This window comes from Ruditapes philippinarum, unplaced genomic scaffold (genome assembly GCF_026571515.1).
Source record: "Ruditapes philippinarum isolate M1 unplaced genomic scaffold, ASM2657151v2 ctg609_1_1_1_1, whole genome shotgun sequence".
Classification (NCBI taxonomy): Eukaryota; Metazoa; Mollusca; class Bivalvia; order Venerida; family Veneridae; genus Ruditapes; species Ruditapes philippinarum.
Genome location: NW_026853899.1, coordinates 512,379 through 529,195, shown reverse-complemented (window position 1 = coordinate 529,195; position 16,817 = coordinate 512,379). Strand labels below are relative to the sequence as shown.

General features: G+C 32.3%; 2 protein-coding genes across 10 annotated transcripts in view; both read right to left on the bottom strand.

Moving 5' to 3' along the window:
- LOC132738299 (uncharacterized) overlaps positions 1-16,817 on the bottom strand; it is a 90,199-nt gene that overhangs the window by 63,186 nt on the left and 10,196 nt on the right. The window lies entirely within an intron of this gene.
- LOC132738301 (uncharacterized) lies at positions 282-13,562 on the bottom strand. Of its 2 annotated transcripts, XM_060725778.1 has the most exons (8): positions 13,164-13,562; positions 12,134-12,191; positions 6,829-6,934; positions 5,690-5,869; positions 5,102-5,169; positions 3,507-3,836; positions 1,947-2,312; positions 282-801 (listed from the first exon to the last, which is right to left on the bottom strand). In XM_060725778.1, exons 2-8 carry the CDS (start codon positions 12,176-12,178, stop codon positions 619-621), a joined length of 1,278 nt encoding a protein of 425 aa, XP_060581761.1. In that variant the 5' UTR covers positions 12,179-12,191; positions 13,164-13,562; the 3' UTR covers positions 282-618. The 2 variants fall into 2 exon arrangements, with proteins under 2 accessions (XP_060581761.1, XP_060581762.1); XM_060725779.1 differs by lacking the exon at positions 13,164-13,562 and having other exon boundaries at positions 12,134-12,807.

Below are 16,817 nucleotides of genomic sequence, written 5' to 3'. Positions count from 1 at the left end.
CAATTTTGTACCCAGGGCTTTTATATGAACAGACTTGGTATACATCCACTAGAAGATTTTTCAAGCTAAATATATAAGCTCTAGCTCTTTGGTTTTTTTAAAAGAAGATATTTTTTTGTTTTTACTATATACATATAAGGACAATCAATGACACCCATTGGCGGGGTATTTATTTGAACAGACTTGGTAGACACTCACTAGAAGATGTTTCTTGCTTGATATGTAAGCTGTAGCTATTTATATATTTTAAAAAGGAGATTTTTTAAGTTTTTTTTTGGACATTGTCATTGAAAGTAAAAGTTTACTTTGGACAACCGACTGATAGACACCTGACAAATTGTGATCACAAAAGCACACCGTTCAACTTTGTGAAAGGTGAGCAAAAGAGATTATCAGTAACAAGTTGATTACTGGAAAAATGAACCTTAAACTCTGTTTTGTTATAATATACTTTCAATTGTCATGTACAAAGGCAATCATTGGTTTAAATCCTTTAAAAGTTATTTTGCCGAAACCAGAAGTTTAACAAAGTTTGGTTAAAAGGGTCATGATTCTGTCAATAACACCTTGATCTTCACCATTCAGAGCTCCACAAAGTTAGCCATACATTTAAACAGTTTAATTGGAATTTACAAGTTTTAGAATGCTCTGTATATACTTCCTGCACAAGGAGCAGTTCTTATTCAAAGAGCATTCTTGTGCAGTGGCACACACAAAACAAAACAAATGTCCACATGGCACCAAGGCTGTGTCAACTGCTCTTTCAAAGCATATGCAGCAAGTTTTTTGATCAATTGTAACCTGAAATCAAATAAACATATAAAATGTAATGTAAGGTAATGATGTGAATTGTGTTCATCTTCAAAATATGCTAAATAATATTCTAGTCATATTATAATGTCTTTTCATTTAAGACTTATTATCATCCATATCTTTTTATGCACAATTTACAACCAAAAACTTCTGTAACGAGTCAACAGTCTAATAATATGATATCGGTCAAACATGACATTGTCAAGTTTGTGACACTATTGTCATCCTACCTTTGAGATAAAATATATTTGGTTAAAATTTGGTCTATCATATATGTTTTCTAATAACTTGATAAAAGACTAGGAAAACACTGCATTCTTTCTATCTATATTCTTGCTCTATTAATGAGACTATTGCATTATTACACAAGACTGCCAAGATGGCCCTGAAATTGCTCACCTGTATATGAAAGCACCCCATGACAAGGAACAATTAATATTGGAAACTATAAACAAAAGCAGATATGATGTCTAAATCTTAAACTGATATCACAAAGTTCATATTTGTATCTGAAATAGTGCATGTGTAAAAACATTATGGTTGCTATTGCTATATACATAAAATGAAAGTAAATGACCCCGGCCTTGGTCGGGGCCAGCTTTCACGCCACAGCTTTTATTTTAACAAACATGGTAGACACTTACTTGATATTTAAGCCCAAGCTATTTTTTTTTTTTTTTAAAAGAAGTTTTTTTTTTTAAGTTTTTACTGTATACATATAAGGAAAATCAATGACCCCCTTCCTCCGAGCGGGGCCTATTTTGACTCCAGAAATTTTAACAAACTTGATAGAGACTGACCAGACAATGTTACATGGCAAATATTATAGCTCTATTTTTTATTTTTTTTTGTTTTTTCAAAAGAATTTTTTTTATGTCTTTTTCTTCCGGTTGCCATGGCAACCAGAGTTCTGCATGAAATTAAATTCTTTGAACATTTTTTAAAGTTGACTACAAAAGGAACATTTCTGTGAAGTTTGTCTGAAATGTTGCTGTTAATGAGATGTCATTTAAAGTTAAAATTTACGGAAAGACGAATGATAGACTGACTGATGCCGGAATAAAAGCGATCACAAAATTTCACTTTGTGACCGTTGAGCTAAAAAGTCAAACTAGTTTGGAATGTATACATACAGTTGGTGTTCCTGCTTGCATTTGTAACCGTATAGGTTGTACCGGTGCTTCATTCATGTTGTTTTCAGTAGTTTGAGGCACCACTGGCCTCTGAATATATTCCTCAAAATTTATGACTGGTATATGAGTAGTTAACCCAAGTGTATTCAAAGAACTGGTACTTTTAGGAGTAAATGCGAGATTATGTGAAACTGCAGGTGGAGAAACTGAGAAAGCTTGTGAGGAGGTCTGTGCAGTATCTTGTGAATATCCTGAAGCCTCTTGAGAACTGACAGTATGAGTTCGAATTCGTTTTGGTGGCCTGATGTCAGGAAGGAAGTCAGAATCTGTGTCAGAATCTGTCTGTTGATCAAAGGATCTTGGAATCTAGAAAAACAATGTAACAAGGTTTTTTATTGGTTAGATTAGAAATACAAAATTAAACTACTGAATACTAAAGCATTTTACTAAATAGGTCTGTCTAATTACTCTGTTTTGTCCAAGTATATAAAGTATAATAAATCATTTCCAGAGATAAATGATTTGTTTCTATATTTAAGTGGGATTTACTTCTCACTAATTTTGTCCAAAAGGCTGTTTTTCCATGTATGAAGATCAATAAATCCATCAATTAATTACCAAGTTACAGCCAATTATAACAATAATCAGTGAAAATTCAATTATTTGACTGCAAGGTCAAGGTCATACATGAGTCAAGGTCAAGGTCAATTTGAGTTTGATATCCATGAAGGTCCTGACTTAAAAAATGTTGTGTCTATATATTTAGTTAATCCATTCACAAATAACAGTAAAAGCCAGCTACAGGGAAAAACACAAGAGGATTTCATTAATTTGACCTTGACAGTCAAGGTCAATTTAAAGTCAAGGTAACATTTAAATTATTGAATATGTTTGGAAGCAAGTCTTGTTATGCCCAAGTATAAATCAAAGTCTACTCAATGTGATCTATCTACCTACAAAGTTTCTTGTTGATACCTGCTATAGTTTCTGAGATTAGAACTTGACAAGAAAATACGGACAGACAGACATACTGAAGGCTAAAGCAGGGACTATATTCTCTTTCTTCAGGGAGTATAAAAATCTGTAAAAGTCAAGCAAAATTTAGACATTTGACCTTGAAAAAGAAGGTCATTTATGAATGAAGGCTAAGTTAAGTCTGGTATACTTGAATGTCTAGTCCCATTAGGGTTGTTGTGGCCAAGTTTGAAGACCATACACCAACTTAAAAAGTTATGTTATGTTATAGTTTGCAAACAGCAACATAAGCCCAAATACCGACATAACTGTAACAGTACCTCTATTTATTTTTCCAAAAATTAGTCGAGCTAACAATCACAGAATGGACAATAATTTAAATCGAATCTAAAAGCAAATCATCTAAAATATGAAGTGTGAAACAATTTACAAATGACCATCTACATTTCAATCTTAAAACAACAGACCTTTTGAATTTTAAATTTCATGTGAATCATTCAACTTACCTAAAAATATTCCTTTTAAATTTTAAATAATTTGTTGGAGAAAATGTTGTTACACTTAAACTTACAAAAATTAACTTACCTCTTTAGACAGTAAATAAATTCTGGGTTTCGTACTGCTACCAATAAATTGGTACAGCTTTGTATCTTCATTTATTTCCTGTCCATCAAAATTTCCCACTGAAAATTGAAATCTCTTCGCCACACCAAGAAAGCTTCTTCGGTTAGGAAAAAAAGTAGATCTTAAGAACTCCTGGATTTCTTTAAAGTTTGATTGACTGGCCAATTTTATGGTCCTTGGTCCAGAATCAGGATTACCCCCAGTTCCTTTAATTAGGTGGTATTTCTTATCTCTGAATCTGTAGTTCATCCAGCCAACATGCACACTGATTTGTTTTTTCTTATTCTCCAGCTGAAACAATAAAACCATAATGGATTTTTTTTGCACATTCTGTATAGTAGAGCTTAATTGTATAAAAATATAAAATCAAAATTTACTCAATGTAATATATATACCAATTTTTTGTTGATATTACTTGTACTTTCAGAGCTATGTCCCAGGTCAAGTTCAAAGGGTAAAAATTAAAAAGGGCAATACTTCAAAAATGAAAGGCAGAGTTATGGTTTTTAGGTAGTGCACTTCCAATTATTAAGATCAATCTACCTACAAAGTTTCCTGCTCATACCTCTTGTAGTTTCAGAATTATGTCTCAATCAAGAAATTCAGACACAAGGACATACAGATGATGTTATGCTCTCCTTTGGAATCATAAAAATCACAATCTAGACATCAGGCAATCACAATGGCTCAAATTTGGGTCTTATATTAGTTTACTGTACATTGCCATATACATGTACAAAACAAAAGAAATTAAAATTATAAATACTTTTTCTCATACATGGTTTGGCAACTTTTAAAGGTGATTTCAGGAGTATTCACAAAGATATATGGACAAATCTAAACCTGTTTAATAGAATTTTATTGAACTTTGCAAATTGTTAGGCTGTTAATGAATAACATAAACAGTTTAAGCACAAAAAAAATGTTTCATTATTCTTTATTTAGAGTTATCTGCCCATAAATTGGACTTTTGTGCTCAATTCAGCGGTACGTAATTAACAATGAAGGTAAACATTTCCCTTTTTTTCTATCTTATTTTCACGTAGCTCTCTTCTGTTGACATTTCATGTGCAAAATTTCAAAAATGAATTAAGAGTGCAATGTCTTTTTTTTCCTTCTTCTATAAACCAGTTCCATTTTTACCTAAAAATAACCTATTTTTAACATAATTTAAGTTCATTTCTTCAAACTGAAAAATTCCATCAGAAATAATACAGGATTGCATGTTATAACATATTGTGATCCAACAATATAAAGAAAAACATAACCCAGGAGTAAAAACAAGATATAAGAGGTTGTATAAGTTATCTGCCCTTAAATCACCTCAAATAAGTAGTTAAATCTGATTCAAGGGCAGATAACTCAAAAGTACGATCGCTGATACCAGATGGTTTTTTTTTTCAATATGAAATATTTCTGTAATCATATTTTAACATCATGCCAAGTTTATAGAAATTCAATTGAACAGTTTTAATTGTGCCTGTATGTCTATAGATATGTAAACTCCTGAAAATGTTCTTATATTCTTATTGTAGCATGTAATTCTATGGACATACCATTGGCTTTTGTGTTCTTTTTCTTCTGTTGTCTTCCCTCAACTTTTCCATGATTGACATAGTAATGTCTGTTGTAAAATAAAAAGTATAAACTATTTGTCAACAATATTTGTGATCAGCTTTGTTAATAACTACAATATATTTTTTTTCCTTATCACCTGTCAAGAACCATTGCTCTTTGAGAATTTGATAAGAAAGTAAAACAAAACAGTGGCAAACTTCCTCACAAAGTTTTCCCAAGTATTGCAGAGAAAAAAGGAGAATAAAATCAACTGACTGCTTAATACTGAAATGAAGCGCTATTTAAAGCAAACTTACCACATAACAGAATTCTTTTAAAACAAAGATCAGACAACACCAGTATCTGTGAATGAACCTTGACAGAATTATCTGCTCTCACCTGACTACTAACATACCTGGTTTTGATGCCGCATGACTCAATTTCAAACTGTCATACCTAACATACTGTACATTCTGATTATTTTATGATATATGACCTTTCAATGTACAATCATAGTTTTTGTAAGATGTTAATCTTTAAATGGTATTGTTATATTTCAATAAACATTCTTCAATAGTAAAGAGTACCTGAATTCTGGTCAGCATGGTCAGAGGCGGGACAGCTCACAGGTTCCCAGTTTTCATCACCTTGGAGAAACATCAGTATTTCTGAATGTACCATTTCCAAGTAATCTGAGTCAACCTCTGTCCCATCAGACTCAATGACAAAAGTCACATCTTCTTCTAAACTTCTAAACTTCTCCTGACCTGCATCCATAAACAAAACTATACATAATGTAGCAAAGGTATAACCCGAAAACCTTGCAGCCAGGCAGTCTAAAATCTGATATCATAAACAGCACTTGTGTCTAAATCATGTGCAATATTACTAATAGAAATTCTTTTGTATGTTTGAACTGTACAACTATCCAAGCTTTTAGGCCTCAACTATCTTTGATAATTTGTGAGCATTGCCATTAGAAAAGAACTGATGAAGTTTTGGACTTGAATTCAATATCCAGCTATTCATCTTACCTTTAATAATTTCAGAAATTGTTCGCATAAATTGAAGACTAAAACTGGGAACAAAAAATTGTCACAAAACCAGTTCATGATTTGAACAAATTGGGTACAGCTACATCAGATATTCATAACAAATATTAAAACTATAGGCCTGTGGGCTTATTTTTATTTTTAGGCATTTTCCATTGTAAATTCAAATAACACCAAGGACAAGGTCAATTTTTCCCTGGAGGCCATGATTGGAACATTAACATTATAGAGGTGCCTAAATGGCAAAGCTACATGTTAAATACCTATATTTTAGGCCTTTTGCTTTATTTTATTCATTTTGGTTTTGTAATAACTTTACATGTGTATATATCACATTTTGTTAAATATAGACAGTTTTTCTATTGCATAATAATGTTATGTAAAAATTGATCAAAGGACTATATAATTCTAACACAAATGAATGAATCACAAAAACTCTGACAATATATGCAATGCAGCACATCTTGAAAATACTTCTCTGAAATTCAGTTGAATTGAATTTCCTAGAGTAGTGAAGGCAGAGTTAAGCACTGTGACCAACAAATTTATACTCTGCCCACTCATTTATAAAATAATTTTTTTAAAAATCAATATTTTGTTCTTTTCTACATCAGGAATATAAATCAGCATAATTGTGGTAGCAAATTTCTTTTTTTTATTATAATTAAACTTACATTTGCATTTGAGTTCGGAGTAGTTGCATGCAACTACTCCAACTTTCCTCGTTCTGGCCTTATTTGTAACCTTGAATGGTCTAGTCTGGTTCCGGTTTACTGTCATCTAAAAACAGAATTAGAGAAATTAATTATGTCAGACATAAAAAAGTTTTTTCCATATCTTTATGGGGTAACTACAACACTCAACAGCCCTGCATAATCATATAAATTTTTCTTTAGTATGATAATAAAAGTCATTTAAAAGTTTAAATACATGTTCTTCCAATGTAACTCAATTCCTAACGCTCAGTAGGCCACAGTTTGGTCACAAAGTGTTGTTCTTGTAAATTGACAGGAATAGTTGCCTTGATGTATCCTATGAATTTAATTTATATCTTGCATAGAAACATGCAAGTACTCATTTGACTGATTTAGGGCCACCTTGGTCCTCTTATTTATGTTCAAATTTCATTCATTATTTGTTAACTGTGAAAATGGAATTCAAAAAAACCCAACAAGCGTCTATTAGGCCATCCTTAAAAAAATGTTTGTTTGCAGGAACCCGACCCAGAATTTTCAAGGTGGGTAGGTAGGTCGATTTTTTTTTTAATTGAACTGTACTCCCAAATAAACATGGAATTTCAAAATGCTGGACAATATATGCTTTGATAATCTGATAACAATTAATAAATTGATAACTGAATTCTAATTTAATAAGACCAACATTTTATTTCTTCTATTAACCTTTAAAAGAACGAAAACAAAGCACAAGGCATAATTTTCTGATTCAAAAAAAAAAATTTTTTATCCAGACCATGAAAATAAATTTGAGTAGCGGCAAATTTTGTGAGTCGGTCGCGTTACTGCAAACAAACATTTTTTTAAGGATGGCCTTAGCTCCAACCAGTTACTAAGCAGTGAAGAGTTTTTTTTTTAATAGTAATTATGGTTTTGCTCAGATATTGAGATCAATAAATGGAAAAGTTGTCGACACATTGGTCTAAAATAGAACTTGTTATATCAGAATTTCTTTCTCCTTTTAAATTTTCACGGCTTCTGTGACACTCCAGAGCGCACCAAGTGGATGATTCTACTACTACAAAATAAAATCTTAATATTTTTAGATGTAAAAAATATTTTTTTCTTGAGATACTTATGCATATTGATTTCAAATATTCATAGATCAATTTTTCTTGGTCATATTGGAATAATTTAACATGTTGGCTTTGTCATATTGGTTTTTTATGTCCAAGTATAAATAAAATAACAAAGTAATGACAATTTGAACAAAGTTCAAAACTTTGACCATGAAGGTCAAGGTTCATATAAGGTCAGTCATATCAGAATCATTTAACATGTCAGTTTTGTCATATGTGTCCTAGTTTATTAATAAAGTAACAAACTTATGACAGGTTAAGTAAATTTCCATAATTTGACCTTGAGGGTCAAAGTCAACAGTCTCAAGGGCAATGTCAATCAAATGGTTGAGGTCATTTATGAAGAATTAAACATGTTGGTTTGGGCATTTTTGTTCTTCTGTATAAGTATAGGTAAAATATATGTACATAATTTTTTAATTAACAAAGTAATGACAATCTAAGCTATATTCAATATCAAGGTCATATAATAAAGGACAATGCCATATTTGAATACTTTAACAGGTCAGTGTTCTTGTCCAAGTATACAACATAACCATAAGTAAATAACCAAGATTATTGCAAATTATTGCAAAATTCACTTATTACACCTTTAGTGTCATGGTCTGCCCAAGTATGAAGACAATCCATTTTCACTTTTGCAAATTATAGGAAACAAGGGCAACATTGTCACAAAATACGCTGTCACAAAAGCTTTTGTCAGAGATGTGGGAGTATAGATATGCATAAAAAGGAAATATACTCTGGGCAATATCTGGGCAATATCTGGATATTTTATCATCTCTAGTGAACTTAACCTTGCAAATATATACATTAATTACATGTGTCACACTTGTAGTCATAATAGTTATCATTTGTGTTATTATCCATCAATAAATGATGACTAAATGGTCCCCATATACAAATTTTGACCTCTCTATGTGACCTTGACTTTGGTAGCAGGTACCTGGATTATGTGGGCAATACTTAGCTTCACAATGGAAGTCATGATAATGACCATTTGTGTTTCAAAACCTCAATAAATGATGACTAAATGGTAAGAATACATACTTTCATTGGAACTTTGACTCCTATGTGTGACCTTGACCTTGGCCATTAAGAACTGTAAAATTGACAACATTGCAGCAAAATGTAAGCAAACTTTACTGTACAGTTAACAAGTTATGTATTTTTTTTCTGATCTGAAGCTTTACTTTTAGAAGGGCTCATTTTCTGGAATGAGGAAACTCTAAATAATCTATGATATTATCATTATGGAAAATGTTTTCCTACTGATCTTTGATAAGAAACAAAGTAATAGCAATCAGCGAACAAATTATACAAGTAAGATGATTGTTTCTGCTCAAAATGTTTTAAATATGTACAAAAATGTTACCCTATCCATTTTAAACACTATGTTGACCATTTTCCTACATATTATTCAAAACATCCCTAAATTCTACTTAAGGGGCTGTTTTCAACGTTTGCTTAAATCTTTTTAAAAAGTATGTTGGTTAATCTTGTCAAAACTTAATACTTTTACCATGTAGTTTGGATTTATTAGACTTTGAAAATATCAGGTAGCATAAATTAATATATGACTTTTTCCTGGACAATTGATTTTAAACCAATAGTCAGCCTGTTTGGTCATTTGGTCTAGTGCACTCCAAGTGATCATAATAAGCTCTTCTTTTCAGATCTAGTGCACAACATATGCACAAGGCTGGGAAATTTAGTTTGAACTTAACTGTATCTCTGGAATTTTACTGTCAAGTTAAGCCAATGAAGTGGTTATCACATGACTTTTTTATGACATTTAACGTTCTACATCATGCAGATAGTAAGATGGGTTTTAGATTATTTTTGTATATTATATTCATTTTTACATTTGTTAATGGTGTAATTACAGGACTTACAAAGGCAAAAGCAATTTATATAAAACTAGAACTATCACTAAATGTGATTAATACCCCTGCAAAACTGCTACAGAAATGAGGAAGTTACAAGTAACATAATACCTTGCAAAAGAACTGAAATAGAGTTATGGCTGTGGGCAATTATAGATAATTGTGGTTCTTGTATGTTGCATTTCCATTCAATGAGGTTGACAATTGAGATTACTCTGTAATAGGTCTAGAAAGAGTTAAGCTTATTGAGCACTACATTTCCTCTCAATTTGCGCTTGACCATTTAATGAAGTTTCATTGAATTCTAAACATTAGTTTTTAAGTTATGCACCTGACAAGGAAATGGAACAAAGGGCAATAACTCTACAAATACTGAAAATGGAGTTATGGTTATTGTACACTGCACTTCCTCTCATTTGGGGTGACCATTGTATAAAGTTGTATTGAATTCAAACTACCAATCTTCAAGTTATGCACTGGACAAAAAAAATAACAAAGGGCAATAAATGTAATAAGGCCATATAGTTATGTTTCTTGTGCACTGCACTTCATCTCACTGCCCTTGACCAGTAGAAGGTTTCTATGAATTCCAACCATTAATTTTCAAGTTATGCACTAGACAATAAAAGTAACAAAGGGCAAAAACTCTTAAATGATTCAAGAAAGAGTTATGGTTTCTGTGCACTGCGCTTTTTCTTGTAATTTATGCTCTGGACAAGAAAAAAACAATGAAAAAGTAACAAAGGGAAATAACTTTATAATTCCTATGGACAGAGATACAGTTCTTGTGCACTGCACTTTCTTTTATTCTGCTTGACCATTGTATGAAGTTGTTTTGAATTCCAACCAATACTTAACAAGTTATGCTCCGGACAAGGAAAAGAATCAAAGGGCAATAACTCTGTCATTTGTCAAAATGGTGTTACTGTTCTTATGCACTGCACTTTCTCTTAATGTGCTTGATGATTGAATGAAGCAATTGAAAAGTAACAAAGGGTAATAACTATGTTATTACCTTAGATAGAGTTGTGGTTATTTTGCACTGCACTTGCCCTTTTTGTGCTTGACTATTGTATGAAGTTTAATTATGCAAGTTGAGGATATCAAATGAACTTCTAGTGGAAAATAAAAAGCTCAAAAGTTAACTTAAGGTTGGGTGTGACAATAGGTACTTATATATAACATATGATTATTAACATACCATATATTATCATTCTAAGAATCATAATTTAGTTTTTTTCAGGTGATGATTGTAATATAGATAATTTGTAAGTGAAACCAGCCTGCAGATCTAGACAACTTCCCATATTTAGTAATTTTAGAAAGTGGGGAAGATAACTTGACTGTTATGGTTGTGGTTACGTTTACCATTTTGCATCTCAATAGAGTACTTTTAATATATGTGATACCGTCTAACACATGAACAATAGCTTTACCGATGCTTAATATAATTATAATCATGGGTCAAGTTGGTGTACAGCCGAGATGACTCAGGGGGCCCAAGTTAGTTTTAGGGCCGAGTTGACCCGGATTTCAAAAATATCCAGGTACTCGTAACTGCCACTTTCCGATAAGGTAACAGATTTTCCTACAATAACTGACAGTGAAATTATAAAAAAATTTTATCATTTCAGCTAATAAATGCAACAACTTTTAAAAAATTTACCTGGATTATTATTATGAATCGAGGATAAATCATTTCTGACCCATTTTCCTGTTCTTTAAAATTTCACAACCACCTTTCAATCAGTTAACAAACTACATAGATCTACTGTACTGTACCACATAAAAAATGCCATACAATGTTAAAATATCACCAGTTATGTATTTTGAAAAAAATTTGACTAACTCAACTTCAGATAAATGGTAATAAACCATTTTAAGCTATTTATAATGCAATTTTTCAATTTTGATATCTATTTGCAGTTACAAGTTAAGCTGTCACAATTGGGGTATGAATGTACATCTCAATTTGCAACATAAAAGAAATGACGTACTAAATAGACATACTGTAGTTTACATTTTTTACAAGTCATTAAATAAATCACGTCACTAGTAGAAGTACAATTTCCATCAAAATGCATTTCGAATGTTTCTCCAGTGATTTGTACTTGTGAATTTACTATTTTATTCAATATTTTTACAGTGTCAGAGTACATATTTTTCTATTAGATTTCTACACTTGTTACTTTTACTGTTCATATTCCGTTTATTTAGAGTTGAATGGGTGAGGGAATCTATAAACGAGTACCTTTATTTGTGTTAAAAAGAAAAAGTTACCTCTGCTAAGACTGCTTCTGCTTCCATATCTTCTGATCGCTCCATAATGGCGTTTTTTCTGCAAGGGGAGAAAACTGTTAATTAACACACTACTTTAGTGTCGTAAGGGGAAGCAATCGCATACAGTAGACAAGTTTTTTCATCAGTGTATATAGTACTCTTGTAGAACTGACAAAAATATTAATTTAAAAATACATACGTAACAATCTTTAAAGCTTTGGTGACAGTAATGTGGATTTAAGGGGAACTTTCGGCCACTGAAGGCATCTCGAGACTCCAACAACGATGTAGATCTATGTGATATTATATGCGAGCCTCTGGCGAGCATAATATTGTTTTTAGATCTATTAATAAATCAATAGATCTAAATTTAGTATTGAATCTACACGAATATAATATACATTTTATCACATATATAAAATAAGAAACAAAGTTAAACTGTTAAAAAGAGTCATTTTTCATTGACGCGCCTATAGTGAAACGCTAGCGCGTTTTAAATAACGCTATGTTTATACCTGTACAGTATATATAGCGCAAATGACGTCACGTCAAAGTGTTATTACACTAGTGTAATATTTATCGTTCTATTAAATGGCTGTATTTCACTCCTGCGCTGCGGTTTATGTGATAAATTAGATTATTGTTGAATCATCGCTTTTTAAGTTGTTGTTGTTGTTGTTGTTTTTTTAGGTGTTTGGCCCAGTTTAAATAGATTAAATTGCAGCATCATTGAATATTTCAAACATTTACAACAGTATCAGGGACAGAATATTAATCTTATGTTCATGACTATATACATGCTTATCATTTCAAATCCGATATTCTTAAACGTAACGGAATATATAAGTTTTGTATGTGTAGGCCTATGAGTGTACGAACGCGCGCGCGCGCGTTTGTGTGTGTGTGTGTGTGTGGGGGGGAGGGTGTTGGTGTGTGTGGGTGTGTGCGTGGTTGTGGGTGTGTCGCGCGCGTGCGCGTGCGTGTGTGCGCTTGTAAGTCTGTGAATAAAAAGATAGATAAATAAACTTACGTTTTAGACTGTCTTTACCAAATCTTATCTTCCTTTTTACACATGGCACAATGCTTACACATTTTGCGTCAAATATAGACCGGAGAAGTATAACGACATAAATATGTCCACATGCCTGAAAGGATGTCGGCAAAACGCCCTTATTATTTAGCCTTCTCATAATAACTAACGTGCAGTTGAGATAAGGTATATCAACATGCCGGAAAAAACTTGTTGGCATGCCTTCAACAGTATAATATATGGACAAAGTGTTTGTCGACATGCACTGAAACATATGTGGTCAAGATGCCTAGATTTTGTACAACAAACCATGATAAAAGACGTCATGTCGCGTTTATATATGTCGACATGCTGACACACGAGTTAAATACGAACACGGCATCTAGGGGGTCAATTCAAGCTTCCATAGGTAGTTGTTAGATTGTTTAGAGATAAAAACATAGGCAAATTGGCTGCCACGAAATCTAACGAGGAAACCGTGGTTGATTATCTAGTCACCCTCACATTTACACGTTCAAGATTTAGCCGATTTGTCTGTGCATGATTTCAATGACTTTTCAATGGAAAAGTTAATTGGGCACCTGAAAGTTGATACCTACCTGTGTTATTGTATGTAGTATTGTCAATTTTATCTCGTTATCTCGTTAAAATATATGACCACTTGATGCATTAGTATTTTAGTTTTATACAAGAAGTTTTCCTCCCCCATACGGAAGCTTGTATGTACCCCCGCTATGAAGACATGAAGTCGTCTTTCTTGACTTGTAGAACACAACAAATCGTCAAAATTACGACGACAAGTTTATATATACAATGTCATTTTGACAAAATATATGTCATCATGTCGAATTACGGCTTCCCGACTTTCATACATAAATATACTTGTCGGCTTGAAATAACATGTATGTCGACCTCCATGTTACTTCTAGGCGACAAATATATTAATGTATGAAAGTCGGGATGCCGTATCGCGACATGATGACCTATATTTTGTCAAATGACATGGTATATATAATCTTGTCGTCGTAATTTTGACGACTTGTTGTGTTCTGTAAGTCGAGGGAGACGACTTCATGTCTTCATAGCGGGGGTACATACAAGCTTCCGTACCCCCAATTCTATTCATTATGGCTTGCCGATATAACGGAACTGGTCAAGAGTAGAAAAAAATCGCCTCTACGCGACATGTTTAGGCTTTGGCAACATATGTTTTTGCGGAATGCCGTTATAAAGTATGTAACAATAATATTCTTTATGACATGTCGATATAACAGAAAAAATAAATGGTTTAAATGCATTAAGTAGTCATATATTTTCACGAGATACCGTGATAAAGTGGTCAAAACTACATACAATAACACAGATATGTGTCCACTTTCAGGTACCCAATTTACTTTTTCTCATCAAAACCAGTTCCGATATATCGACATGTCTTAAAGAAGAGTGAGTATTGAAGAGAAATAAACTTCTGGTATAAAATTGAAACATCAATGCATCAAGTAGTCGTATATTTTCACGAGATACCGAGATAAAGTGGACAAAATACAAACAATAACACAGGTAAGTATCAACTTTCAGGTGCCCAATTAACGTTTCCATACTTTTCTCATCATGTACCGATGGCATTTTTATTCAAAGTCAACTCGATTCGGAATACGATAAACATGAGTCCATGATTTTTCTATTTAAATGGAAACCATCACAAAGGTAAAGCATTTATAAATGTCGTTTCATATGATAAACAATACATAGGAACGATTTTACAAGAATGAATAAATAACGGATAGTACAGACACAATAAACAAGACTTCCTTTTTAAATGATAAAGGCAAGTAGTATTTTGAAACAGTAGCACTGAATATTTATTTTCTGTATAATGACTCAAATATGAAAGAGCGGTTTAGTGAGGAATGTAAATCAGAAAAAAATAATTTAAGTCAACTTATAACTATTATCTAGAAAAAAAGAAACCCAAAGTAATAGAAATATCCTTGAAGAAAAGAAACGTGGAACAAAAACTATTGTAACAAACATAAGGATCTGACATAAAAACGTTGATAAAATGAATGAATGATATGAGAAGAAGAAATCCACGGGAATTTTGGAAAACATTTAAAAAGAAATCTCCATATCGAAAAGGTGAAAATATGACCGTTGAAGAATTTGTGATGATTTTAAAGTTTCCTTCAAATACAATAGTAAGTGAGAAAAAAAATGAAATATTGTCGCAGGTTGATACAGCTTCAGACTCTTTTCGAAACTCCTTCACTGAGCTAGATGCAATCAATCACAAAGGAGAAAATAATGTCCACCACCAAGAAACTCGGTTGAAGTACGGTGTCTTCATTAGACAATACCTTACATTCATATTTTAAAGCGATTATATTTGAAACGACATGAACTATTGTTTACCATAAATTAATTACAAAAATCGCGGACTCTGACACCGGGGCGAGTAGGGCACATCTCCATATACTTCGAGCTAAAATAGTTGATTTTGAATGACTTCTACAAAAACGTAACACACAAAAAAGAACTAAACCGTAATTAGTTTGTATAGAAGAAAGGTAGCTAATACATACTCGTTTTTCGTTATGCGTTATGCATATTTTTTATGTATCATTTTGTCGTCGTATTTTGTAAATATTTAGTATGTTGTGTGGTTGCCGGTTAGTCTGTGTTATATTTCTCTTCACTCCGATAAGCCTATATTATGCCTATATTATTCCATTTCATCATATTTTAATCATAACAACTAATTACTTATATTTCATTACGACATAATTTGCATGCCGGGCCTCAGTTTTTACAAACTTCCCGGGAAAGCCATCTCACGCATGTGCACTTTGATACATATATTTCAAAGGTTTGCTCCAGAAATTGTTTCTCGTAATTTACTAAATAATCAAGGTGTTTGTTTTATGTATTCATAGGTAATTGTTGTTAATCATTATGCTTCATTATCATGCATATTTCCCGTTATCATTTATGTATTTCGGAGCCGTTTTTTGCACTTAATAACTTGATAAATATATTTCTTTATTAAATGAGATCTATCTACCTACAATGATTTAAGTTGATACCTTTGATAGTTCTCAAATTATGTCCAAGACAAAGTTCAAAGTATTAAAATGAACAAAGGGCAATAATTCAGAATTTTGGGAAAACAGAGTTATGGTTCTTTTGCACTGCACTTCTACCCAATAACATCTATCTACCTACGAATTTTCTTGTTGATATCTCTTGTAGTTTCAGAGTTATGTCTCGGACAAAGTTCAAAATGTAGAAATGAACAAAGGACAATAACTCCAAAATTTGGTATGACAAAGTTACAGTTCTTTTGCACTGCTTATCTACTCAGTGTGATTTATATATTTAAATAGTTTTAAGTTGATACCTTTTATAGTTAGTTTTTACACATTTATTTTAGTTCGATTTTGTAGGAAGCTGAAAGCTTATTGAAACACTCGCGAATCCGTTTCTGAAATCAACAAATGTAAAGTTTCTTGCTCAAGGCAACAACGGCTTGTTCCTGACAGGGTTTGAACCCACGCAGTCAAACATTTTTTTATAGTTCTCAAATTACTGTAAAATCATTATTATTCGTGGGGCACGAATTTTCGTGGTTTTCGTGGGTAGGTCAATCCACGAATT

What these genes read in the sequence shown, in the direction of transcription:
- LOC132738301 (XM_060725778.1), bottom strand. Translation starts at nt 12,178, where the DNA reads ATGGAGCGATCAGAAGATATGGAAGCAGAAGCAGTCTTAGCAGAG. An exon ending in CTCCGAACTCAAATGCAAAT is followed by an intron (nt 5,870 to 6,828) that starts GTAAGTTTAATT and finishes TTATGGATGCAG; the next exon opens with GTCAGGAGAAGTTTAGAAGT. An exon ending in TGCAAGCAGGAACACCAACT is followed by an intron (nt 802 to 1,946) that starts GTATGTATACAT and finishes ATTTGATTTCAG; the next exon opens with GTTACAATTGATCAAAAAAC.